At 45.5% G+C, this 25,878-nt stretch overlaps 1 protein-coding gene across 3 annotated transcripts in view; it reads right to left on the bottom strand.

Annotated features, from left to right (window-relative positions):
• Nucleotides 1-8,133: 8,133 nt before the first annotated feature.
• The window catches only part of ALDH1A2 (aldehyde dehydrogenase 1 family member A2), a 96,627-nt gene continuing 78,882 nt past the window's right edge, over nt 8,134-25,878 (bottom strand). For all 3 annotated transcript variants that reach the window (XM_069459429.1, XM_069459410.1, XM_069459420.1), the window contains 6 exons: nt 22,323-22,425; nt 20,427-20,611; nt 18,850-19,014; nt 17,987-18,144; nt 17,605-17,679; nt 8,134-10,035 (listed from right to left, as the gene is read on the bottom strand). In XM_069459429.1, coding sequence (XP_069315530.1) covers nt 9,963-10,035; nt 17,605-17,679; nt 17,987-18,144; nt 18,850-19,014; nt 20,427-20,611; nt 22,323-22,425 — 759 coding nt within the window. In that variant the 3' untranslated portion in view covers nt 8,134-9,962. The remainder of the gene's footprint in view (nt 10,036-17,604; nt 17,680-17,986; nt 18,145-18,849; nt 19,015-20,426; nt 20,612-22,322; nt 22,426-25,878) is intronic.

Here is a 25,878-nt window from a genome sequence, read left to right as displayed (position 1 = left end):
ATAAACTTCTGTTTTTTATAAATTACCCAGTGTGTGGTATTCTGTTACTGCAACACAAAATGAACTAAGACAAATCTCAAAGTTCTCTTCTTAAAATTCTCTATATAATCTTGCCTAAGTCTTTCTTTTCTGCTTAAATCTGTATTTTAGACAACAGGCATTGGAAGATATAATTGTCCTTTTGGAAAACAGTTCCTGGTAACACTGAAATTTTTGTAGCTCTCAGCACCAGGAACATGGTTTTAGTCATTTTAGGATTGGATGGGTGGCAGAGGGTACCACTCAGGGCAAATTCAGTTTTGATCACAAGAAAGAAGAGTAGCAACAGAACAAAAGTTAAAGATGAGAAAATAACCTGTTAGAACTGGAGAGAACCCAGCACAGAAAGCTGTATTTCAGCAAAAATGTGCCTGATCTCTAGTGATTTCTCCTCCTGCAGAGGGAGGAAAGCAAGGTATGTGCTGAAGAAAGGGATGGTCAAGAAGATATTCTCTATTTTCCACTCCCTTGCAGGTCCCACTATGCCAGCTGAGACAAGGAGCCTTGATTTAAGGTTTCTCTCCTGCTAAACGCAAGTGTTCCTGAGAGAGGCGATACTTTAAGTCTTATTAGCCATATACCTTGAGTGTGTATGCATTTTTCAAAATTTTTTATGAGCAGGTTTTTAGAAGATTTTATTATGGTAAAATATATATATCATAAAAATGTACTATTTAACCATGTTTATTTAAGTGCACAGCTCTGTGACACTAACACATTCACATTGTTGTGCAGCCATCACCATCAGCCATGTTCAGAACCTTTTCACCTTCTCCATGTGAACCCCATAACTACTAAACACTAACACCCCATGTTCCTTCCCTCTCACCCCTGGCAACCACCTTTTCATTTTCTGTCTCAATGAATTTGACTTTTCTAGGTACCTCATGTAAGTGGAATCATACAGTACTTGTTTTTCTGTGAAAGGCTTATTTTATGCAGTATAATGTCTTAAAGGTTCATTCATGTTCTAGCATGTGACAGTATTTTCTTCCTTTTTAAAGTTAAATATATGGCCTGGTGGAGTGGCTCACACCTGTAATCCTAGCATTCTGGGAAGCCGAGGTGGGAGGATCGCTTGAGGTCAGGAGTTCGAGACCAGCCTGAGCAAGAGCGAGACCCAGTCTCTAAAAAATAAATAAATAAATAAAAAATAAAGTTATACATATATATATAAAAATATGTTAATGTTATATATTATTATCTATTAGTAATACATACATTATATATAGCTCTGTGTGTGTGTGTGTGTGTGTGTGTATGCATGAGCACCAGAAGCATGGTTTTAGCTATTTCAGGATTAGATGGGTGGCAATTTCAGTTCTGATCAGAAGAAAGAAGAGTAGCTCCGGATTCACCAAAAGGAAAAAAAAATAAGAAAAAAAAATATATGTTTGTATTAATATATGTGTAAAACACACACCCTCCCCCCCCCCCCCACATTTTGTTTATGCATTTCTCCATTGATGGACACTTGCTTGCTTCTGTCTTTGGCTATCGTGACCATGGGTGTACAAATAGCTGCTGAAGTCCCTGCTAGGAGTGGGGTTTGATAGGGGTGAGAGGACCCCACCTGGCAGGTTGGAGCACTAGGGACAAACGCCCCTGCGTCAGGCTGTGCACGGCCTTCCCATGGCGCTGGGCCCTGCCCTCACGGCTGTAGATGTGTTCACACCCCAGCGGCGACCACAGTGGGTCGAGCCCCGCCACTGGTGAGCCCTCCCTAGTGGGCGGCTGTGGCCAGCACCCCACAGGCTCTCCTCTCCTCCCAGGGAGGGCTGGGACCGTGCAGTTTGGTGGCTGCACGGGACACTTTTTCCCCACAAGTGCTGTACCTTCCCGCCCCCTCAGCTGAGGACACGGATGCGTGACTCAAACCCACGTAAAGAAGCACATCTCCCAAAGTCTTAATGACCTTCGGAATAGGAAAGAATTTAATTGGAGGGTATGGGAACCGTTCTCCTAGAGCAGGGCTTTAAAGGTTACCAAAACATTTCTGAACAATGTGTTGCATAGACAAGACTAAAGCCGTGGTTTAGTTTCCTGAAAAGAATTCCTGACCAGCTTATTTATCGCAAAGCCCCTGATATCGCTGAGAGTAAGTGGAAAATAAATGACAAGGGTTTCCAACGTGCATGTGGCTTTGCGTACTAATTTATTTGTTATCTTTGAGAGGGAAGAGAAGAAATATAAAGGCAAATCAGAATCCTGGGTCATCACGCCCCAAGCCAAACCCTCGGAATTGAGCGGGTTTCCAGCGTGGGTTTATTTTCCTAGGTTTTCAGAAGGTTATCAGTTGGTCTTGTGGGTAAACCTTGTATCTAGTTTGCAACAATAACAGTTTCTTGTGGGAATGAAGCTGAACAAACAAGCAACAGAACCGTTGTGAGCGTTTTTCAGTGTTGCTCTCTGCTGTCCTTTAGGCTCGGCTGATTTTGCTTCAGCCCCTGCTTCAGAGAAGGTTCACGTTTTCAACATCTGGCCAGAGCAGCCCCCGCGCCTCTCCTCCTCTCGAAGAGCGCCACGCTTTGTAGCTTTGGGGAGGGAAGACAGTTTTTCAGAGTGTTACTCTCCCAGAGGCGTTCCCGCCACCTTCCTGAGAACTGCTGTGGTTCGTTTTAAAGATTCAAGGCAGAGAAGTCATTGCCCCCCCAAGCCAAAAGCCACCATGTTCCTCAAGCCTGGTGCGCCCCATAACAACAAGAACAATCATCATCATCATCATCATCTCAACACAGCTGACATTTATTCAGCACGAGGTGGCAAAGGCCACTTGTAACTTAGCATTTGCCTCCCATTTAACCTTTGCCCCTTCATGCTATCTGTTCTTTTTTTTTTTTTTTTTTTTTTTTTTTGGCGTCAGCCTAGCTCACAGCAACCTCAAACTCCTGGGCTCAAGTGATCCTCCTACCTCGGCCTCCCGGGTAGCTGGGACTACAGGCATGTGCCACCATGCCCGGCTAATTTTTTCTGTGTATACTTTTAGCTGTCCATGTAATTTTTTTCTATTTTTAGTAGAGACAGGGTCTCGCTCTTGCTCAGACTGGTCTCGAACTCCTGAGCTCAAACGATCTGCCCGCCTCAGCCTCCCAGAGTGCTAGGATTACAGGCATGAGCCATAGCGTCCGGCTTTGCTATCTGTTCTTTTAAACAAATAAAGCCAGGGCAACATTTTCTGTGATCTTCTGTGTTAAAAAATCTCTAAATCTCAGTGACTCAGCAGGTGAAGCAGAACTTACTGGGCACAGACATGTAATTTTTAAATGGTCATTACCCTTCCAACTCCCTAACATTCACCAAGTTGCTGACTCCAATCCCACTGTCTATGTCCACCTTCACGCAGGTGTCCTCCTGCCTGGCTTCTACACAGGGACTAACCCAAGGGAATGGGAGATTTATAGTCTCTTTGGGACCGCAGTTCTAGTAAATGCTGATTTGTTTATTCGTTTTCATTGATTGCTATATACCATTTGCTTCAGCTCTTACACTGGAGCTAAGGACATTATGTATATGTTCTTGTTCCACCCTCATGACAATTGCATGAGGCAGATAATTTTATCGCCCCATCACACAGGTGAGAAAACTGACGGTTTGGATGGCGGGTTTTTTAAGGGCGCACAGCTAGTCAGTGGTGGAGCAGTTTGGAATTCTGTTTCTTTGCCCACTGGAGAAACTCTTCATGCTACTGACAAACTTCCCTTCCTGGAATTATAGTACGCCAGATTTGCACTTCAAAGACTAGACACATGATGGGCGGACACCCGTCTGCAGACATCTCCATTCTGCAGCCCTTGCGTGACAAGCCCCTGCCCCCACTCCCCTTGGCACAGATGGCTCGGGGCTGGGAGTGGACACTGCTGCAGGCTCTGAGGGTGTTTGTGAGCAGCACACCTCCCCCAGGGCCACCAGGGAGCATGAGCTAATTGTATTAACACGTGGCATCTGGATTTTATTCAATTTTACACGAATCCTGTGTTGTTTATGAATGAACCTAACTTGGGAAATGGATCCGGGGGCCTCAGCTATTTAACAGACCTTCCCCTTGGGTAGGCCTTCCCCTTGCTGAGCTCCAGCAAACCGGAGAGCACTATGGGCTCTTGTTCATTGCTGCTCAGCTACCCCTAGTGTGAGTCTTGAGAGCTGTCACTCTAAGTTTCCAGCCAAGAGGAACTGGGTACTACCTTATGTGTCTATAAATTGGATGTACCTGCCTGGAACTGGAGAGGTCAGTCTTCCCAGTGTCCTAAAATCCCCACGTTTGGCGGTAGGTTGGAGGGCTTTCTGTGTTTTCCAGCTCAGAAGAAGTGCTTGAGTTTTTGTAATTTTATCACGCCCAGAATATAAAATATGAAACCAGATGCAAACTTCTGAAAACAGACTGGGGAAATCATGTTGTAAAAGAAATTAGACAACTCAAGCCCACTTGATAACATCTATTTCATGAGGGGAAGAAGGACAGGGACTGCTCTTGAGAAAAAAATGGAAAAAGCAAGGCCAGAGGACCTTGAAACCATTAAGAGGTGCTCATGCTCCAGCAAGAATGGGGCCCCAGCCACGCTGGTTTCAGGTTCCTCCTTGCTACATAGATAAATGGCCAAAGGAAACATTATCCAAGCAGTTTCACATCAAAGGCTAAATGGCAAGCTGATCTTCCTTTTACTCTGGCCAATAACCAAGTGAGAATTAGATAATGTTCATGTTTAGGAAGAGGGCTTCACGCCGTTCCAGAGTGGACTTTCCCATGCTCTCATTCCCAGCCGCTCTCCACCGCTGAGCAGTTGTTGCATCAGAGATTCGGGGTGGCACAGACGGCCCGGCCAGGGCCTGAGGGTCGTTTAATCTCTCTACAGAGGGTCTGAACAATGTGTCACACACATTGGACCACAACTTGGGGGAACATCACAGCTGCATTCATCCCCTTGCCTGTAGTCGGCTTGAGATATTCAGATGAGGTCTGGCCTCCACGCAAGAGCCGTGCCCCCAGAAACCTGCAGGAAACTATCCTAGGGTTAGAATGGCCTCAAAGCTAAGTGAGAAATGATGAATTCTGATCAGCAAAGCAACAAAGAGCATTTTGCTTTTACTTTTTGCTGTTGCTTAGAGTTGTGTGTGTACAGCATGATGTTTCAGACCAGCCAAAGAAATAGATCATCCACCATGTCGCTTAATCCTCACCCACCTCTGCGCAGTAGGCAGGGCAGGAATGGTCATCTTGATCCTGTGGAGGAGGAAGTGGAGGCTAGTACAAGTTAAGTGACTTGCTTAGAGACACGCACCTTGTCACTGGTAGATGAGGGGCTCTGTGAGCGGACCTCTGATCACATTTCTGACCCTCTGATGCAACATGCTTTGCACTCTGCCACATTGCTAGTCAGCTACCGTCACGGGCAAAGCTGTCACTCTGCATTACCCGCTAAGCGACCTGGGAAAGGTCCTATACTGCCCTCCGTAAACTGGATATCTGTGCGTGGGAAGGAGTTGCAGTGAGACAGCAAGGGAAGCCGCTGACTACTGGCTGAGTCACCTTGAGAGTCACAAGGATAGTAGCCACGTCTGGCTTGCTCTATCTGCAGCACCTGTGCCGGCGGCCAGCAGAATAAACATCTGTGAAGGGAAGGAGGGTTGAGTGAGGGTGAGAGAAGGGCAGAAGGGAGGCTAGTTTCTTAGGGTCGACAGGTACGCAGCGTCAGCTCTTCCCTCCTCGGATGGCAGGGACCCATAAGAAGGCGGAGAAGACTGTGTGATACATACTTTCTAGTCTCATTCTCGCTTCATTAATTGCCCATCTTCATTTTCTTTATTTTTTACTCCCACTTTTAATTCATATGACTTTGCTTTTATTGTTGCTGTTACATTTTAAGCATTTTTATGACTGACTTTAATATTTGTGAATTATTAGTGAACCACACCCCCCAACCCCAATAAATGTATAAATGCATAACTGGCAAGGCGCATTCCTGTTCTGGCTGCGCCCTCGGCCCTCCGCCTGCCAAGACTGTTGCTGATACAAAAAGTCTGCATGGAGATTTTCCCAGTGGTCTTGCTCTTCCTCCTCTTTCCACCTTTCTAAATTCTACGCACTCCTTAATACCTACTCCAAGGCCAGTTTCCTCCTCCCCCAGCTACTCTAGGCTCTACCTTTCTCTACCTCATGAGGCACTTATCAACCATGCTGTCCTCCCTCTCTGCGGGTTCTGGGCGCACAAGAGTGCATCCTGGCCTGCGGGTGCTGAGTCTGTGGGAAGGCTCAGGAGGAGGCTGCACTGTAGGGCCTGTCCTCGCTGGGGAGGGAGCCTTGCAAGGTCACACGCCACCCTCACAGTGCAGAGCGTGGCGCTGCCCTCAACTGCCTCAGCTAGTGGACAGCACCAGTCTCTGCTTCACCAAGAGAGACCAATTCGAAAGCCCCTAATGCCAGGTCTCCTCACCCCATGCTCGTCTTCCCAGCCTCTTTGCCACCTGCGCTCCTGGCTTCTCTCCCTTGGGTTTCTGCAGGGTCACACCTGTCACACTTCCCTCCTGTGTCTCCGACTGTGGCCTCCATTTCTGTTGCTGAGCTCTGTCTCCCCGGCCCTGGGCTTATTCTCATTCTCTCTGTACCTACAGCCATCACTTTTATATTCATGCCATAGCCCTGTCACCAGAGCCCCGTTCTAACCCTCTCTCTCCAATCACCTGCTCGAGACTTCTATCTGGGTGTCTCTTCATCACCCCACAATCCACGTGCCCAAAGCCTGAAATCAAGGTCTCTCCCCAAAACTGTGTTCTCCACATTTGTGAGAACGGGCCCTATTTCTGTGGCAGTGGCACTGCCTACCATCTTCCCACTCAGCCGGGTTTGAACGCTTACTCTTACCTTTCATTCCTTCCTACTCATTCACCAAGGTTGGGGACACTGATTTGTCTCCTCCCTCTCCATCCCCTGCCTCCTGCCCCCACCCAAGCTAATATTAGGCCAAACTGGCCTTGTAATCAGTCTTTATCCTTCCGCCCACTTTGCTTCGGACCACAACGCTCTAACCACTGCTTCCAGTACTCTCCAGCCCCAAACCTACCAGTGACTGTCAATTTTCTATCACATCACCAGGGAAAACCTCTGGCTGACTGCCAAGGCCCTCCGCAGCCCCACTGCCGGCGCGCAGGGCTTGCTCTTGCAGCCCATCTCCTCGCTATCACAGACATATGCCGAGCTTGGCCTCTGCTCTGCGCTTTTGTAGGTTATTCCTTTTACAAGGAATGCTTTCTTATGTTTATCTTATTTCAGATTCCTGCTACCCACGCATGCTACCATGGCACCTTTCCAAAAGACTTTTAAATATTATTCCATGTCCATGTCTTTCTCGTTTTCTTCTTGGCGGCTCAATCTATAGAACACGAGGTAGAATCACAGGAAGCCCACATTTCGGAGTTTTACCCCATGCCCCATGACAGCACCCAGAGTAACGAAACCCTGTCCAGCACGACGCATCTCTCACCCCAAGGTGGATTTACTCTGGGGCCAAGTCATTAGGTTTAGTTTTTGTCTAACTTGACCAGAACTTGGGTGGAGATTACAAGGGTTGGGGGTGGTGGAATATGCAGTTCTAAAGGGCAGGAACCCCTCCCCGCTAGCTCAACTCTGAGAACACAGAGTAAACAAGCTCTAGCCTGTTAGCAGTACAGTCACCGTCTACACCTTTCTTTTCACAGCTGCAAAAATATCTCATCAGGTTGTCAGCCTTTGACTTCATTCACTTTGGTAAATAAAAACAAAGCTACTGCGAAATGCCAGCCGCAACGTGAGCTCTCGGGGTGTAGGCCACGTTTGTGAGAACAGGCCCTACAAACTCCTCTGCGTTTCAGCTTTCATGGAGGGTATTTTGAATGGAACTTGTCATTTCATGTATTTCATACATGGTTATACGTATTTGCCACCCCAAACTGTATGCACACATGGATTTTGAATAGTATCAGAGGATAAGGTTTTTGTTTACTGTAAAAATACCAGTAACCCGACAGAGCAGCACAGCTGAAACACGCAGCTGCTGCGGGAAGGACTCAATACACTCAGTGTGACACAAAGACTTATAAACACAGCCAAATAATCGCAAGGAGTACACAATATAAATGCTTTATTGCTAGCACAGAGGTTTCTTTTTAAGTAAATTAAAAGAAATAAATCTTCATTTTCACATTCTATATTGCAGTCCAAAGGTAACTAGTTGGTTAATGGGTATATCTGCTTGGACACATGCTACAGGAGAAGAGCCTGGCATTCACGTGGAAGACCTCAGAAATACGGCATCTGTCAGGGCTCAAGGCATCGGGCTGCTGAATGCACTGTCGTTTGTAAGTAACAGCAAGTAAAGATTTCTTTAAAACATCGTCGATAGACAAGAGTTATAAATAGAAAACCAGTGTGGTTAGAAAGCAGAAAATCATCAAATACAGAAGGCTAAATATATGTTGCCCATATTCCACATACTCTAGGTTATGTTTGGTACTTTTAAATAAATGATCTGCATCTAGGTAAGAGACTGTCTTGGATTTGGTAGTGGAAAGAGGGAAGAAGGAAAGGAAGCTAACGCTGCCCACGTCAAACTGGTGGCGTGGCTGGGAAGCAGGAGAGGAGTGCGTGGTTGGGAGGGAAGGGAGATGAGCCACCTCGCGCCTCCTGCTCTGTAGGCCGCTGCTTGCTCCCTGAGGGGCAAGAAGGGGGTGCAGAGGAGCTGCTGGGTGTGACAGAGGAGCTTGGGTGGAGCATGGCAGTCATGGCACATTGGAGCTCTGCAAATGGAAAAGGACATCCCCAGGCTTGGCCAGATGTTCCTGCCAGTGGACTCAGGGCACATTAGTAGGGCAGGAGAGGCCCAAGTAACACCCACAGCACTGGGAGTAGCAGGTGTTGGTGCAGGGGCTGGGGTGCAGAAGAAACTATAGATTCCAACTATGGAAACAATTCATTTAGTAAGAATTGCCACCTAATACTAGAAACTGAATTATTTCTGCACGGCATCCAGCATTATCAAATTCTCAAGCCTACTTGGATTGTTTTTTGGCTGGTTCTAAGTAAGCTTTGGAAGGGCACTTATCTATCTATGAAAAATAACCTACCCCGTCTTATTCCAGAATAACCAGGAAGGAATTAAACACACCCACAACCCCCCCCCCCCCATACACACACACCCAACATGAAACAAAACCAGACAGCAGGCTCAGAAGCTGTGAACTACACATGATGACCTGATGACCTCCGGTCTCTATCGTCCTGATTTTTCACTCATGTTATTTATGGATCTAAGAAAACCAGACTGGGTCAGGAATATCCTGAGTTCTTATTTCTGAGTACATCTGTAGTGCACCAGCTCCTGGCATTTTCAGTGTGGTCTGACTCTTAACTAAAACTATTTCATGTTTTGCTTTGAAGAAATGGATACATGAAATGGTAATTTGGCTGCCAAACCTTGGAAAATTGTTCCCGGCCCAAACATCTGCCCCAAAATGAGTTCAGTCAGCTGAGATCTCCTTGGAAGAGAAGGAGGGGTGGGTGAGCGAGGAGAGCCTGGAAGAAGGAAAATGAAGATGGTGGAAAGGTCACCTTTTCTCAAGAGGAAGTCCTCTGTGACAAAGGCATCAAATAACACAGCTCCTGTCCTTCATCCCCTGCTCCAGAGATACCGGATGTGCCCGACAGCTCCTCCCCTTGCTTTTACCCCACGTTCCCCAATATTTGGTATCATTAAGGTGATCCCATACAGAGTGCCAAGAAACCATGCCCAGCTGTTTGCTGTAGCTGTGCAGCAACCTGCCTGGCCTACGTGTTATCATTTCAATCTTTAAATAAGGACTGTGGCTCAACTTCGTGTTCCTGAGAGCTGGGCCCTACAGAGAAAGCAGAGAGGGGGAGACGTGCGGGCTGGCCTTCATCCTCCTCCGTGGCCTTCTTAGGAGTTCTTCTGGGGGATCTTTACTGTCACAGTCTTAACTTCTGAGTACTCTCGCAAACCGAATTCTCCCCTGAAACACAGAAATGGGTAGTGTCAGACGCTAGGGCCCAGAGCACCTGAGCACCTGAGCACCTGAGCACCTGAGCAACAGTGTGAGTCCTGGGAAGGTGTAGTCTGTCACCTGCTAGCAGCAGGTCCTGGGGTTTTCACATAAAGATTCCTAATGGATGGACAGCCCAGCCTCCCTCTGAGGAGCAGAGAAAACTGTCATCTCATGAGCCGTCACCAGTTATTAAAGTTAAAGGATGGCTTGTCTTCACAATATTGAGCAGAAAGGCAACAACTCCCAACTACTGAGAGCACTGGGCCTGGGGGTCAGCCGTGGCCAGAGGGCACACAGACGACCCTGCGCTGTGCTCCGGGGCTGAGCACCCGGTGGAACCAGAGCCCAGGTCTCTGACCGCTTGGCCATGTTTCTCCCCACGGGGCAGCGCTGCTTCAGCACCAGGCCGTCAGGACAGTAGCGTGCTTTCCTCCTCTAAAGCTGTCCCTGCCGCTGGGTGCCCTCTGGATGTCTCTGACTGCCTGCCTAGAGACCTGGTCCACATTAACTGAAAGAAAAGGTTAAGATTCCCAGGCTAGGATCTTCTCTGTTATTCTGGATTTCTTTTTCCTTATTCCTTAGATTTAATAAACGGGAACGAATATCTAATGGCCTACCATGGAAAAGCAGAAATCATCTGCACTGTTGTAAACACATAATCCCGAATAAGCCGGGTCCCCCACCAAGTCGGGGGAAGATGTAGGAAATAAAAGTAACCAACGAGAAAAGAACTGGGAAGTGTTAGTATGCTTTCGCCCCAAGCTTCTCCTTTAGCCACTTCCCCTCTAGGGTCCTGGTCACGTAGCAAGGATCGCCACGCAGTCAGTCAGCAACCACTTTCGAGTGATCTCTACAGGTGGCACTGTGCTGGGCTCAGGGCAAGCAAAATGAACAACTGGTCCCAGCCTATAGGGAGCTTGCAAGTGCTGAGGACTGAGATGCAGGGTGGGCGAGGGCTCCCCGGTCTGAGGGCCCCAGCCCTCTGCACGCCCCTGAGGCAAGGACGCTGGGGTGCAGCAAAGCATGCGTGCTGCGGTCCTTCTCGTCCACCTCTCTGCTCTCTTCTCTTCTTTTCACCTCGTCTTCAGTGCCTTTGTTTTCTACTCCATCGTAAAATCAAGCATGTTCTCCTAATTCTTTTTCTTTAAAATAACATAACTTTTCTTTCTTTTATTCCTTTTGGTCATTCCTTGGTGAAGCTTTTCCTGACACCTTCAGGAGAAGCCGCTCCTCCCTCCCCTGTGCTCACAGAGCCCCTGTCCACTCCTCGACCACAGCGCTTAGCACACGGGGAGGAAGGGCTGAACTGTCTTCCCCACTGAGTTGCATCCTACTAATTTTGCGTTTTGCCTTCCAGCAAACACAGTGTGTAGCCTACAGCGTCAGGCACAGAGGAGGCAGGCACTTGATGACCGCAGAAGGAAGGGAGGGAGAGGGAGGGCTTCTTCCCAGTCCCCATTCCCCAGTTCCACCACGTTGCTGTACTGTCTCCACCAGGAAGAAATTAAAGAACACTTAAAGATGTATTTGAATACGAAAAGATTAACAAAACCTATCTTTTAAAATAGTCCGTTATAAAATGTACGGAGTTACTGTAACTGGGCTTTATAAGCGAGGCCTGCTGAAATGATTCATTGTGGTTCCTTTCAGGAATCCCTGTGGCCCTAACAAGGCTCCAACTGCTCTGCCAGAAGCTCCTCTGAGCAGAAGGGCCCCTGAGTTGACATCAGAGGGCAGCCGAGGAGAGCCTGGGACAAGCATGAAGTTCGCCTGTCCGTATAGGTCATTTTACTTAGAGGAATGAGAAAAATATACTGTGACTGCCCCGCTCATTACATGGCTCCCTCATTAGCTCCCTCCGAGCTCGGAGTCTCTTTATTAACAGCTCAGCTCTGGCTCTCTCTGGACTTTTTCCTGTCCTTGGGCAATTCTGAATGTGTCTCTTCAAAACGGACATGATGTGCCTCCTGTTTGAAGCGAGTCGACTCCCTTCTTGTTTCCTGGCTTGTGCACGCACTTGGGGCAGACCCTGAACCACACTTTCCTCCCACTCCGATCTCTGACTAGGTTCTGAGAAATGTAAGGAAGTCTACAGAATCAGAAACCTCTCAGTTATGGGTGCTTTCAAGCCTGACTGTTGCATCCCAGTCCCTGGGTGTGTGACGCCATGGAAAACCCCGCTGCATGGAGGTGCTCCTCTCCCAGGGCCCAGGCAACCGTCTAGGCACAGCCTGCTCCAAGACAGAGGAATGGACTCAAATCTGCTACCAAAAGGACACCCATAGGCCCAGGCATCAAGGAAAACCAGTGAGAGGTCTTAGAGCAGAGTGACCGAGGCAGCATGGAGCGGAGAAAGAACACTGACACTGGGGTCAGCAGACAGGAGTGCCAACTTGGCTCTGCCATTAACTGGCTGAAGGATACAAGTTGAGTCACCTCCATCCTCTCGGTGCCCAGTCGTCTCTCTGGCAGCAGTTCTGACCCTCAGCATGTATAAGTATCACCCAAGGAGCTTGCTTCAACTGTAGATTCTTGAAATCCTCCCCCTTAACGATTCTGTTTCAGTAGATTTTGGGGAGGGACCCAGGAGACTGTGATATGGATGGTCATTTGGCTCACACTTTGAGAAACACTGCTTGAAAGTCTCTAAAAGCCCTGAAGTTTAAATTCTTCAGCATTTTCACCATCTTATTCCAGGATCTTTCTCTCAAATCTATTTACTTCAGTTAAATCTTGTGGCACATCCAGTTCCTCAGTGAACAAGGAAGAAGCCCACTGCCGCACAAAAGGCAGGCATCTCATTACTGATGTACCTCCACGGCTGGCAACACGCCAGGACACAGACACATTTAGAGGTCTGCATTCCTGCTTCTCAGCCGACTAAGTTATATTCCCTAAGATAAACCAAGCTTGGCATACCTAGAGGGAAGGTGCTCTCAGCCAGCCATCTTAGGAATCACTCAGACTTACCCATAAAACAAATAAGGATTTCTGTTTAGGGTATGTATTTTCTTGCCCTCTTATCTGGCTTGCAGCAGCATTTCTCAGGGTAAGGCCTGTAGACTACCTGCATCAGAATCGTTCCAGAAGCTTGTTAAAAATGCAGACCCTGGGCCCCAGCCCAGATCAACTCAGAATCTCTGAGAGTGGGTCCCCAGATAGGCATGTTTAACAACCCCGTCACCCAGGCTGCAGGTGACTTCCTTCTGTGCACATGCATGTTCTGCATGCCTGTACATGCGTGCGCACGCACACACACACACACACACACACACGCACGCAATTTGAGAAGCCTACATTTAGAGTATCTAACAATGCTTCTCATTTTCAAAGCCTGTCTCATTAGTTTTTAAAATGCTGAGATTCACGGCTTTCTTTCCATCCCCTCAGTTTGTGACATGTTTTACGGCCTGTGCTTTACCAAACCCCTCATCTCAGGGGGAGCTTAAATGAGGAAGTAAGGAAAAGGACAGGAAGAGCAAAACGGATGGAATTAGCTGAGTAGGCAAAACTGAGAAAAGCTCAACTCAAGTCTCTGACTCTGAGAATTAGAGGCCAGACCATCAGATAACCTGTAGAGGGCAGCCCTCCCCACAGCTCTCCGTGGGGAGACCTCATGGGCTGGGGCAGCCCTCCTTGGAGCTGGTTTCTGGAAGTGCTACTTCCCTTCTCTGCTCCTCTCAGAGGTCCATAGCAGGGTGTCAGGGACCAAAGCTGTAGGGGGTTTGTAGGCTATGAGATACATAATTTGTCCAAATGGAGGGTTAAGTGGAGTTTCTGGGCTTGTATCAAATGAGATGGAAGACTCAGGGACCAAGACAGAGCAGGTTCTTTTACCTGAAGCATTTCCTACCACTCTACATCATTTAAGGAAGTTTTCTGGGTAAGTACAGACAAAGAACCATGTAATTTAGACAAGATGAAGTCAGTCTCATCAAAGAGCACCAGCAATGGGAAGGCCAGATCACTATAGTGCCTACAAGACAAGTAGAGCGAAATTGTTCTTTAGTTTCTGGGCCACTGTTATGTGAGGTTCTGACACAGCCAAACTGTCTCCTGGGCTTTCTAGGCAAGGAGAACATTTCTGATGGGAGTGATGTCTAGATAATGTCTGAAGCCTGGATCCTGGCAGGAGGCCTGCCTGCAATAAGGGACCAGGGCTAGTCTGGGATTAGGCTCCATCAACCAGGCATCATTTATTACAAGTATATTTCATTCCAGTGATTCACTCTGTTAATGATCTGTGACAAAACAGTCAATGCGAGCACCATTCCCAGAGCCAGCAACTGCCCCAACATTTCATAGCCAAGGAGAGCACAGGCATAGAGGCAGGAAATGAAATAACAAGTGAAGGCATCTTGAAAAGTGGAAGCAGAAAGTTAAGGCCATATGCAAGTGAGGAAGAGACACTGGAGAACATGAGGCTATTACAAAAGCTGAAGAAGTACTAATAACTGAGACAACGGGACTCAGACTGGTTGTAGGTTCTGGCTGTAAACCAAGAGATGGGTGCTAGAGGCCAGAAGCAAAGGTTCAAGTGAGAACAGCTTCTCCCTGGCACTGCCAGAGACAGAACATGAGCTGGTTGCACTAGCTGGAGTTTAGGAAAACTTCTGCCACACTTCCAAAGTAAGGTTTGTTAAGAAAAAGAGGGACTGCCTACTCATCTACTTCAGTGGTCCCCAACATTTTTGGCACAAGGGAACATTCTCATGGAAGACAATTTTTCCGTGGACTGGGGAGGGGGAAGATGGTTTCGGGTTGATTTAAGTGTATTACATTTATTGTTCACTTTATTTATATTATTATTACATTGTAATATATAATGAAATAATTATACAACTCACCATAGGTTGGGGACCCCTGATCTACTTGATTGACAATGATGAGAGCAGCTAACATTTTCTGAAGGCTTGCCAGACACTGTTGGATGTTTGCATACTTAATCCTAACACTTAATCCTCCCAGCAGCCCTCTGAGATAGATACTATAATGATCCCCATCTTATAGATGAGGAAAGTGAGACTTAGTGAGATTAAGTAATTTTTCCAAGGTTGCACAGGTAGTAAGTTGTAGAGGCAGGATTCAAATCTGATCAGTGTGATTCCAGAAATTGCTCTTAGCCGCCACGCTATACCTACTTTTTGGTTTAATGATTAGGAGCTAGAAATTACCAGCTAAACTATCTGAAGCATGTAAATCCTCTGCTCTAGTCTTATGAGTTTGCTGCATTTCCGATACTTATTTTTTCCACAATGCCTTCACTCACTCTTCCCCTACTGTTATCTTGCTTTGCTCATCAACGTTGAAAATATATTCCCCTTTCTCCGTCAACTCATGTGTTCCTCTCCTTGAAAGGCCAATTCAAATCTCTGTACCAGATCATATCTTTTCGTTTCCCAGCTCACAATGATCTCCCCCCTCCCTGAACTCCTCTAGCACTTCTGTCTTTCCTGGGATTCTTCTGATTCTTTCAATGTTTTATTTTCATTTACCCAACAACATTTCAAATATCTTAATGACCTTCATCTTCCCCCACAGACCAAGCATAGTGCTTTGTACATAGTTCATGCTCAATACTTGTTAGTAGATTGATTGTAAACTAAGTACTTGCTCAAAATGGTATGTTTCAGTAATGGCAGAGGAAATGGGCATGTAACAAGTTTCCTCTTGTGAATCACAGGATTTGGAAAATATGGATCAGCTCCTTTCAAAATGAGGGAAAGTGTTTTTTTGTTCTGGATGGGGGCATGTTCAGCTTAGAAACACCCTGGCTACCATTCATCTTCTGAATGCCACTCAAAATATCAATTTATACCAAAGTTTGCAAGTAAAATCCCTCTTGAATCTAGTTTTTTCTGCCACAGTCCTATTTTTCAGGTCCTTAGCATCTCAGGAGGACTCTGTCAAGCTCTGATCCTGTTCCTGATCAGAAGAGTTCCTGTACCTGGCCGCCATGCTTCCTTGGCTGAACATAATGGAACTTAAGTGCATCTGGAGCCATTGAGACTGAGGTTCAAATCTCTGATCTGCCACTTCCCAGCTGTGTGACTTGGGCAAGCTACTTAACCACTCTAATCCTTAGTTTCTCATCTGGGCAATCTGTAAAGATACACGTATCTATCCCATAGCATCACTGTGAAAAGCAGATGAGACAATGTTAGAAAAGTAGTTAGCATAAAGCCAGATAAACAGCAAGCATTTAATTAATGAGATGTGCTATGGTCTGAATGTCTGTGAACTCCAAATTCCTATGTTGGAACAGAATATCCAATGTGACAGTATTAAGAGGTAGGGCCTTTGAGAAGTGGTTAAGTCATGAGGGGGTCCACCCTCATGAATGCAATTATTGCCCTTATATGATGCTTGAGTGAGCTCCTTTGCCCCTTCTACCATGTGAGAACACAGAAGGTACCACCTGAGAGGAATGGGCCTTCATCAGACACCAAATCTGCTGGTGTCTTGATCTTGGACTTCTCAGCCTCCAGAACTGTGAGCAATTTCTGTTATTTGTAAATTACCTAGTCTAAGATATTTTTTTAGAAGCTCAAATGGACTAAGACAATACCTATTATTGTTATTGCAAAATCTTTGTAATAGATCTTCTTCTAGTCTCTGCCAAGACATCCTCTATATGCCAAAAATCTTGGCCTTAAAAACTCTATTATCTCCTGTTCCCACAGAATTTCCTTTAAGGCCCTTGAAATGTGGTTTAAACCAACCTTCCCATTTGTATCTTCAATAAGTCCCCTCCATTGATCCTATGCCCTAACCTGCAGTCCCCAAATCAAAGAATCCACAGGGGAACAGCAGGGGACATAAGTGAGTAAACTTAGTGGATGTAAAATCAATCGCAACCAATGTTCAGGCCCCAAAGCAGCAGCAATAGTGGGGAATATGGCAAATTGCAGAGCTCACAGCTCCAGCGATTTTGTTATAGGGAATGAAAATAAGCAAGAAATCAAGACTTTATGGATAGCCTCCTCATTTTTGAATGTCAGTTAGAAATTTTCAAACCTTGTGAAAGCAAAACAAAACATTTCTGCAAGTCATACTTCACCCTAGCGCTGGCAGTTGGTGACCTTCATGTTAAGTATACACCAAACTCCATTCTGGTCCCTGAGTATTCTATACTTGTGCATTCATCCTTTGTTTCTGCTATTCACTTAGCCTAGAATGCCAGCTCCTAATAAAACTGACATGTTATTTTCTCTGTGAAGCCTTCTCTGACCCCACCAAGCAAAATTAATTGATTTTTCCTCTGTACTTACAAGATGTTTGACATACTTCTATATAGCCCTTATTATGTGGAATTAGTGGTATATTATTTTTCTCTGTTCTTATTTAGGATAAGGGAATTGTGTCTTATTCATCTTTCTAACATGTAATACTTAGCTTACAGTAGTATGTGCTCAACAAAATGTTAGTTTAGTGAAAGGATGAGCATAAAACAATAAAGCTATTTTGAAAGCACTCTTCTGTACTGATATTTGCAATCTCTATTTCTCTGCAGGCATCAGCAACTTTGACACTTACATTTCTCTCCCATTTCCAGACATCTTGAATCCCCCAAAGGGGCTCTGGGCATTTAAGGCATTGTAACAATTGATCCTGAAAGAAGAAAACAGAGACTATGAATTAGTGTAAATTTTGCCTACACAGAAAGAATCCAACCAGTATGATATTTCTTTTGAAAGTTTTATTTTTTAATTCCTTTTTTCCAGATTAAAAATGTATAATTTAAAATTTATTTGATTTCCTGATCTAGCCAGCAAGGAATGTACCCCTTTTCAGGTGAAGTCTGGTTGCCTTTGGTCTTCCCCGTCCTTCCAGAGGATATTTGTTTATTTCACCCCAGCTTCTATACCACCAGTCGAATTCATTATGGCCAGAACAACCAAACTAACTCTAATCTTACCAAACAGTCCCTGCTTGCATTGCAGAAGATACTGTGAGGGCCTTGTTGATGTCATTAGTAAAGACAGCTGCTACGAGTCCAAAGTCTGAGTTATTGGCTCTTTCGATCACTTCATCCATAGTCTTAAACCTCAGAATTTCCTGAACAGGGCCAAAGATCTGCAACAAAATAGTCTGACTCAACATGGTTGCCTTACCTTTCTTTTACTTGCTTTCTATATTTCAAAGCAAGTTTACTCTGCCTTGATTATTTAAATGACATTTAAGTTTAGCAGCACAAAACTATAAAATAGACCAAACTTTCCCAGAATAAGATTACAAGTCTAACCTTAGAGTTTGTTTACTATCCCCACTCACCCAGCCTCCTGGCATTACCTGATTCCACCATGTGTATGAGGGGTGTGTTTGTAGGTACAGAAGAGAAAGGGGAATCCTCTATGACCCCCCAAACCCTGCTCCAGAGCTGACAGCTCTGGACTACTGGCTGACTTGCTCCTGGCTCGTCTCCTTCAGACACACGGAGACGTTTGAATGTTTTCTCTTTCCTGGTTAACAGTGAACCACATTTGGAGGAGCTGAACTGCTGCAAGCATGTTACTGAGGCAATGATGGGCCATTCTGACTGTCTGCTGGCAAATAATAACCACAATCACACAGCATGTCACCTGGCCTCTATCTTGCTTCTTGCCTTTTGGTTTATTTTTCTTCTTAAAATCGGGGTTTTCATAGCCATGTTTATTGCTATTGCAAAATGAATGTATATAAAATATAAAGATGTAAAGTTCTAATATCATCTACCAGAAATACTCTGGAAACCATCCCAAGAAATATGCAGCTTTTGTAAGAACACCACTTATTTGCTACCTCCTCCTTGGCAATGCGCATATCGTCAGTGACGTTGGAAAACACCGTGGGCTCAATAAAAAACCCCTTTCGGCCCAGTCCTTTGCCTCCGCATTCCAGCTTGGCACCTTCGGCCACACCACTCTGGATGAGCTCCAGGATCTTGTTGTACTGTTTCTTGTCAATCTACAGGAGAGAGGACCTAGTGATTACAAGTACAACCCTCTATGAAAATGAAAATACGCATGTTCTCAAGAATCTTTCATTTATGATTTTTTTCGAAGTTTCACTATACCCAGTCAAATCTTATGAAATTTCTGTTAATTACCAATTTTTGACTTATAAAAATGGCAATTTCATATGGTTCAACCTCATATAGTGAGGAGCCCAATAAATGTACTGCTCTGATGCACTGCCTAATCAAAAATACCAGTTGAAGATTTAGAAAATGTTTCAAAATGATGAAGATGCTGGGTAATTTATTTTTCATTATTTATATGAGAAAAAACCTCACTTCTATCATCAAATGAATAATTTAGCAAGTTGCACTGATATTAAAAAGATGAAAACAATAGATAAATTAACACACAAACTCTTTAAATAGTGCTACATACCAAATTCTACTGCAGTTTATTTTTAAGGGAATCTTTTAAAGGAAACTTCAGAGAAAAGGATTACGTGTAAAGGACTAGGCCCCTGATCCAAAATATAAGGTCAGCTTTGCTCCCCATAAAACTGATACAGTTATCATTCTGGTAAATAACACAAAAGCCCACATTGACTAAGTCTGCTTTGCTCAGCTAGAACATCAATCTTCTCTCCAGTGGTCTCCAAACTAATGAGATGTTGTCCCTTACCAGGAAAACCCATGCCCTAGTGACCCAGATCGGAGCTGATCCTGATATCTCTTTAAAAATTCTCAGACCTTGTCTACAGATTAAAACTAGAATTCCATTTAGAAATATTCCTTGATGTTATGGTGAATGTGCAGAGCCAGAGAGGGCAGTCTGGCCACTTGGGAGAGACTTCTGTGGTCCCCGCCCCACCACAGTGTGTGACGCATTCAGGGTGAGAGACAACCATGCAGCAGGAGGAAAGTCAGCCAGCCCTCCATTTCCTACACGTTTACAGCCACAGTGATCTGTTCATGCTAGGTCAGGCTGGAGGAGAGAATCCTTGGCAGCTGGTGAAAAGATTAATGGCTCTGGGGAGGAGAGACACCGCCCTCCTTGCCTGCGGCATCTGTAGGGATGCCCCGAAGTTCGGTGGTTAGAAGGACTGGGAGTGGGTTCTGTGTCAAGATTCCATCTGGTTATGCCCAGGGCTTTCTTTAGAGCTGAGAACCCCCAAAGATCGAATTATCTGTAAGACAACCCTAATCCCACAGTGCTACAGAGATAAAATTTAGAAACAGAAAGAGAAGCATAAGACATAAGCAATCCTTCCCTGGCTATATCTCCAGCTATGAAGACAGGGAAGAGTAAAGTAAGGAGGCAGCAGAAAAAGGAGGATGTTGCTTTGGTGGGTCCCATAAGAGCACCCAGTTTCTGTGCCAGTCAGGGATTAAGTGAACAAAGGGAATGTTATGACTTCTTTACCTGGGGACCCTGCTCAGTGGTGGGGTCAAAGGGACTCCCCACTATGCGCCTCTTGGCCCGTTCCACGCTTCTCCTTACAAACTCCTCGTAGATGGACTCCTCTACAAAGATGCGCGACCCTGCGGTGCAGCACTGGCCTTGGTTGAAGAACACACCCTGGTGAGCCTGCTCCACGGCATAGTCCACTGCAAGAGGAAATAGCCACGCTCTCAACACTGCTTTGCCCGGCAGGAGCCTGTCTGTGGAGACACCTCCCTCCCCTCTCCACAGCCCAGGCATAACGTCGTGCTCACTGTACGGCATAACAGCCAATAGCACTGGGTTGGGAATGCAACTCAGTTCCAGTTCTAACTAGCCCTGACACTACTTGCTATGTGAACTTAGAACAACTTGATTTCGTTGAGTCTCTTTCTTATTCTGTAAACAGAAGGAATGGACTACATCATCTGTCACAGGAGTCTCAAACCCCAATATGCAAAAGGACTAGGCAGATAAGGTAAAGTATGAATCTGCCAGGTGGTAAGACGATGTCACAGAGAGACTAAGCAGGGAAGCCCCCTACATTTTATTGGTGCCGTGCATGAATATATCTGGCCCAGGGTTGCCAGAGCTTCTCGATTTTAAGAAAAACCAGAAATCAGTATTTTTAATGTGCAGCTTTTGTTTTATAAACACAATGTAATGTTTAGACAAGTAAACATGTCTATATTCTGCATTTGGCCAACTTACAACCCCTAATCTAAAGGACCTTATAGCTGCATGTTTAGTATTTTGGTGATTAAACTGTAACAGCAATGGCTCTTCTTTTCAGACACTAAAAAGTTCCTCTGTATTAACATGAAATTATAATAACAGCATATGGTAACTCTTCCATTTCATTTCTTGTATCTTACACTTCGAGATATTACAGTATTAGCAAACGTGTTGTGTGCTAGCTGCTGACTCACTGACTCACTGAATGGATCAGTGTCATTCCAGTGGAGTGCCTAGTCCTGAAGAGGAAGCAGTGTAAGAATTCTCATCCCCTTTACAACCAGTAGGAAGCTAAAGCTGAACTCTGCAAATGCCAAGCTGGGGCTGAAATGCAAGCAACCTGCTGCCTGTTTTCTGATCTCTCCAGGGGTGAAATTGGGGAAGCAGCTCTACCTGGCAAAATGTAAAGGAAAAATAAAGAATCACCGAAGGAGATTTTGAATTTCCTTCCCGGGAGAGCTTTTCAAAACAGAAAGATCACACCTGTGCAGAATGGAGTAGTTGGCATCCTTCGGGGAGACACAGAGTTTCTTAGGTTACTGCTCTAGCCCTCTGTAAAGTCTTACTGGCAAGGTGCAGTCACCTCAGACTTAGGGTTATTCATGCTGAACTGACCTGAGTGTGCTGTCATCCTAACTAAAAGTCACAGGTGTAGCAGGAAGGGGCTGGAATGACTAAACAGAGAAGGGGTTGTAGGTTTGAAAGAATGCAGGCAGGGCTAGTGAAGTAGAATTTATTTTTAATGATTTACCTACCAGCCGCCAAGCATGGGTGGGAAGTTTTAGATTTCCTGAACTGAGGCAGAGAAACTATACTTCAGGAACTGGGTGGCTTAGACCACTGCTCTTTCAACTTCATACTATACCACTACACTACACCACTGACCAAGTCTTCACTTCTTCTCCCCTGTTCTACAACATCAGAGTAAAAATGGCTTGTCAAGGTCTAGAAAACAAACTCTGTTCAGTTGCTAACTGGTAACTGCTCTTTCCCCAACATTAAACTATTTTCTCCTCAGAAGGGGAATGTGATTGTCCTTTGCTTCAAAGACCTTTCTCTTAGTGTCCTATCAGAAGTGGAGCTACAGAAGAGAGCACCAAAGGTAGTGTGCTGGGACATGCGTGAGATCTCTGGTTGACTTACAATCAGCATCAGCAAAAATAATATTAGGACTTTTCCCTCCAAGTTCCAGAGTTACTCTCTTCAAATTACTTCTTCCAGCTGCTTCTTGGATAAGTTTTCCAACCTGAAAGAAAGGAAATAGTTCTGTACACTCTGTAGTGAGACAGCCAGTGGCCAAAGCTGGCGCTGGGAACACTGGACTGAGCAGTAACTGATTCCAAAAGGCAAACTACGCCACTGGTACAGCTCTGCAGTCAACTGGGTGGACAAGATATACATTAGTGGGATGCAGTTTGATGTCCATGCTAAAGTGAACTGGAGGAGCTTTAGTTTCATGATGGAACAAGCAAGGAAAATAGAGTTAAATCTGGAATCTTAAACACGTAAAGATTTCTCTTAAGGCAGCTGGCAAGCAAAATGTAACCAGAGATTTCCATCACTGTACTGGGGCCTTCAGCTTTGGACTCTGGCCTCCAGAAAAAAGTCAACTGGCTCCACTTGAAAGATATGATGAGTAAAACAAATTGTTCATGTATCTCCAAAAATGCCAGGTATGATTTTTATCACATGGTCTAAAGAGACTATTGATATTATTATAACTTTGCCTCTGCCCAGGGCTACAGTAAAAGGATTCCAGATAGTTGAGGCTCTGTGTCTACTTGTGCAATATTGTAAATGCCTTTTCTCTTGAACCCAAGCAAACAAGAGACTGAGTTAGGAGAAAGCATTTGCCAATGAGTAGAGTCACACTTGTGATGAAATGGAAAGTGTCCAGTGGAAACGGGGATGCACCACCGAGAGCCCGTGCTCAGGGAAGAACTCATTGCCTCAGCAATGGGAGTGCGGTCAGCTCCTTCAGGGTCTGCCTCAGCTGAAATGAGCTCCCTTATCCAAGGAGATGCCCACCCCCCGGGCAGGCCACATCCACACACCGATGGTGGCAGGGGTGTGGAGGTCCTGCCCTGTCAGCCCACCACAAGACAGCTCTGAGAGACCACATTTGCTCCACCATGCCCCAAGTGTTGGGCCGAGGCTGTGTGAGGCCCGCACCACAGTTCCACTTCCCTTTGTGCCCACTCCCTCCAGCAGGCATCCCTAACACACCCCTGCAAGCCAAACTCCAGCTCAACCCAACCTGCACACAGGGTGCTACCTACTGCAGAGTAGAGGGGACTTTACGGAAAACACCGAGCCGCCAAACAGCCCACATAGGCAATTTTGTCTTACTGAGATGAAAAATGCTACTCATGACTGGAATTCTACTGAAAATTAAACATTTTAAATGCCTGGAGAAGAGAAATGCTAAATTTACTTTTGACTCCTTCAGCCCCTTGTTGAGATCCTCCAGCAGGACGAACAACTGCTCAGGAAGCGGAGACTCATCACTAAGAAAAAGGTTCTGGAGCCAGACTGCCTGGATTTTTTACTGGTTCTATCACTTACCAACTGTTTAACCTTGGGAAATTTATTTAATGTCTCTGAGCCTTGGTTCCTTCCTCTGTAAAGGGGAATAAAGTAGTATTTACCTCAGAATTGAGCTGTCCTGAAGATTGAGTGATTTACCATATATGGCACTTGGAAGTCAGGCTGGCACGTGGAGGGTACCCAGACGTGCTAACCATGAGCAAGTGTGAGAAGCCAGGGCCCCTTTGCCTTCCATGTTCAATGGAGAGAAACGGACTGTATGCAGAGGGACAGCTAGACCTTCCAAAGCTGGTCTCCTCCAGGTCTCCAAAACTGCCTATGCTATTAACTGCTTCAGAAAAACACTGGGGGAATGCTCTGGCTGCCCCCAGTCTCCAATATTACTCAATAGCTGGATTAAGTGCTTTTGTGTTTTTGTTCTAACTTTGCCTCACAGTAAAACTTTTAGAAAATATACCCTCATTCTGTGGAAACCCAATCTTGGGAGGAAAAAGTGATGTCTTTGAAAGAGGGAGAATTAAATTTTCTTGATTTGCAGAAAATGTTACTTACCAAGGTGTTAGGAAATGCTAATATCTGGCCCTAAAGAAGGACGGGCAGACTTGGGCCCAGCAGCCAGATTGCCCCTGCGCTGCGCTTGCCAGCTTGTATTTCTTCTACCTCCAGGTAAACTCCTCAGGAAGACCTGGGCTCAGTAAGGGCCCAGTTCTCAGGCTAACATGCTCTCTCTCCAAGAAGAGAATACAAGGCCACAAGGGAAAAAAGAATCTGGCCTTCTGCTCTAGGCAAAAGAACAGCATCAGGTGAAAATTGTGACTGGAGCCTGAGACCCTAGGAAGAGGGGAAAACTCACAGTGAAGGGCAATTTAGAAAACAGCAACCCCTCGACTTCATGCCAGTGCCCAGGGGGAGTTCCTGAGAACGCTGTTGCTATCTGGGACTGCCTGCTTTTCTGAGGAATTTTGATGTGCTTGGCTCTCTCTGCTCTGGGGATATCCAAATTAATTAACATGGGCTCATTTTTAAAGTCCAGCAAGATAAACGGGTAAGTGCTTTCTCAAAGAAGACAATCCCTGAAATTCATGAACATATTATTCGTTATATTTAAAAACCTAGCATCTACTGAGTAGTCTGTGTCAGATATTTATATGCATTAAGTCATTTAGGCCTCTCAAAAACCCTATGAAGTAGATTTTCTCTCATTTCAGAGATGAGCAAATTTAAGAGTCAGAAGTTAATGGATGTTACTAGGTCACCCAGCAGCTGGTTAATGACAGAGCCTGCAGGTTAACGCAGGCTGACTCCAGGGCCCAAGTCTGGGATCACTCCCTCTCCTTCCTCCTAGCATTCTGTCCTTCCTCCTCCCCTTTCTATATTTACCGGGCACCTAATATGTGCCACACACCACCAAAATCATCCCTGCACTCCAAACTGATTTCAAAGTGAGTAGGAGTATCACCTCTTGTAGACACAAATAACATTCACAAATCATTAGTTACAAAACATTCTGCCTTCGGATCTACATTTAAGAAACAAGCAAAAAGCAAGGAGAAATCATGGGTTTTACTCGTAGCAAGATGCTGAATAAATACCCGGGGCTGGTAAAGAGAACGCTGGCCCAGCTGGCATTGCATTTCTGTTAGCCCCACGCCCTGACATTCATCAGACCATTCTAGGGGTTGATATTTTTGCCACGAGGAATGTCGGCCAGTGATTATTTTCATGGCTACAGTAACTATACAAAAGTAAAAGTCTTGCTCAGTCTATAATCATCAGAGAAGAATACCTAAGAATAATTCTTCCTGCGTCAATGCTTTGCCAGCCTTTCCTTAGAAACCAAATTTGTGCTAAACACCACAAGGCAAATCTCAAATGAATAATGCCTTTCCTCTTCATCTTTGGAAGGAGGTCAAGTTGCAGCCCAGCCTCAAGAAAGAACTGGATGTGTCAGGCCATGGGAGAACCACTTCCATCTGGAGTGGCTTCAGGACAGGACACTCCTGAAAAACCCATTTTCACCGACGTCCTTCATTCAGCACATATTCATAGTTCTCCTACTGTGTGCCAGGTGCACTGTTGGGCATAATCCCTTACCAACAAAGAACTCAAGGCTAAAAGGACTCCCATGTAAACTTAGCAGGTGCTCAATAAA

The sequence above is a fragment of the Eulemur rufifrons genome, chromosome 2, assembly GCF_041146395.1.
Source record: "Eulemur rufifrons isolate Redbay chromosome 2, OSU_ERuf_1, whole genome shotgun sequence".
NCBI classification, from domain to species: Eukaryota; Metazoa; Chordata; class Mammalia; order Primates; family Lemuridae; genus Eulemur; species Eulemur rufifrons.
Note: the sequence above shows the minus strand (reverse complement) of the source record. Positions and strands in the feature narration are given on the sequence as shown.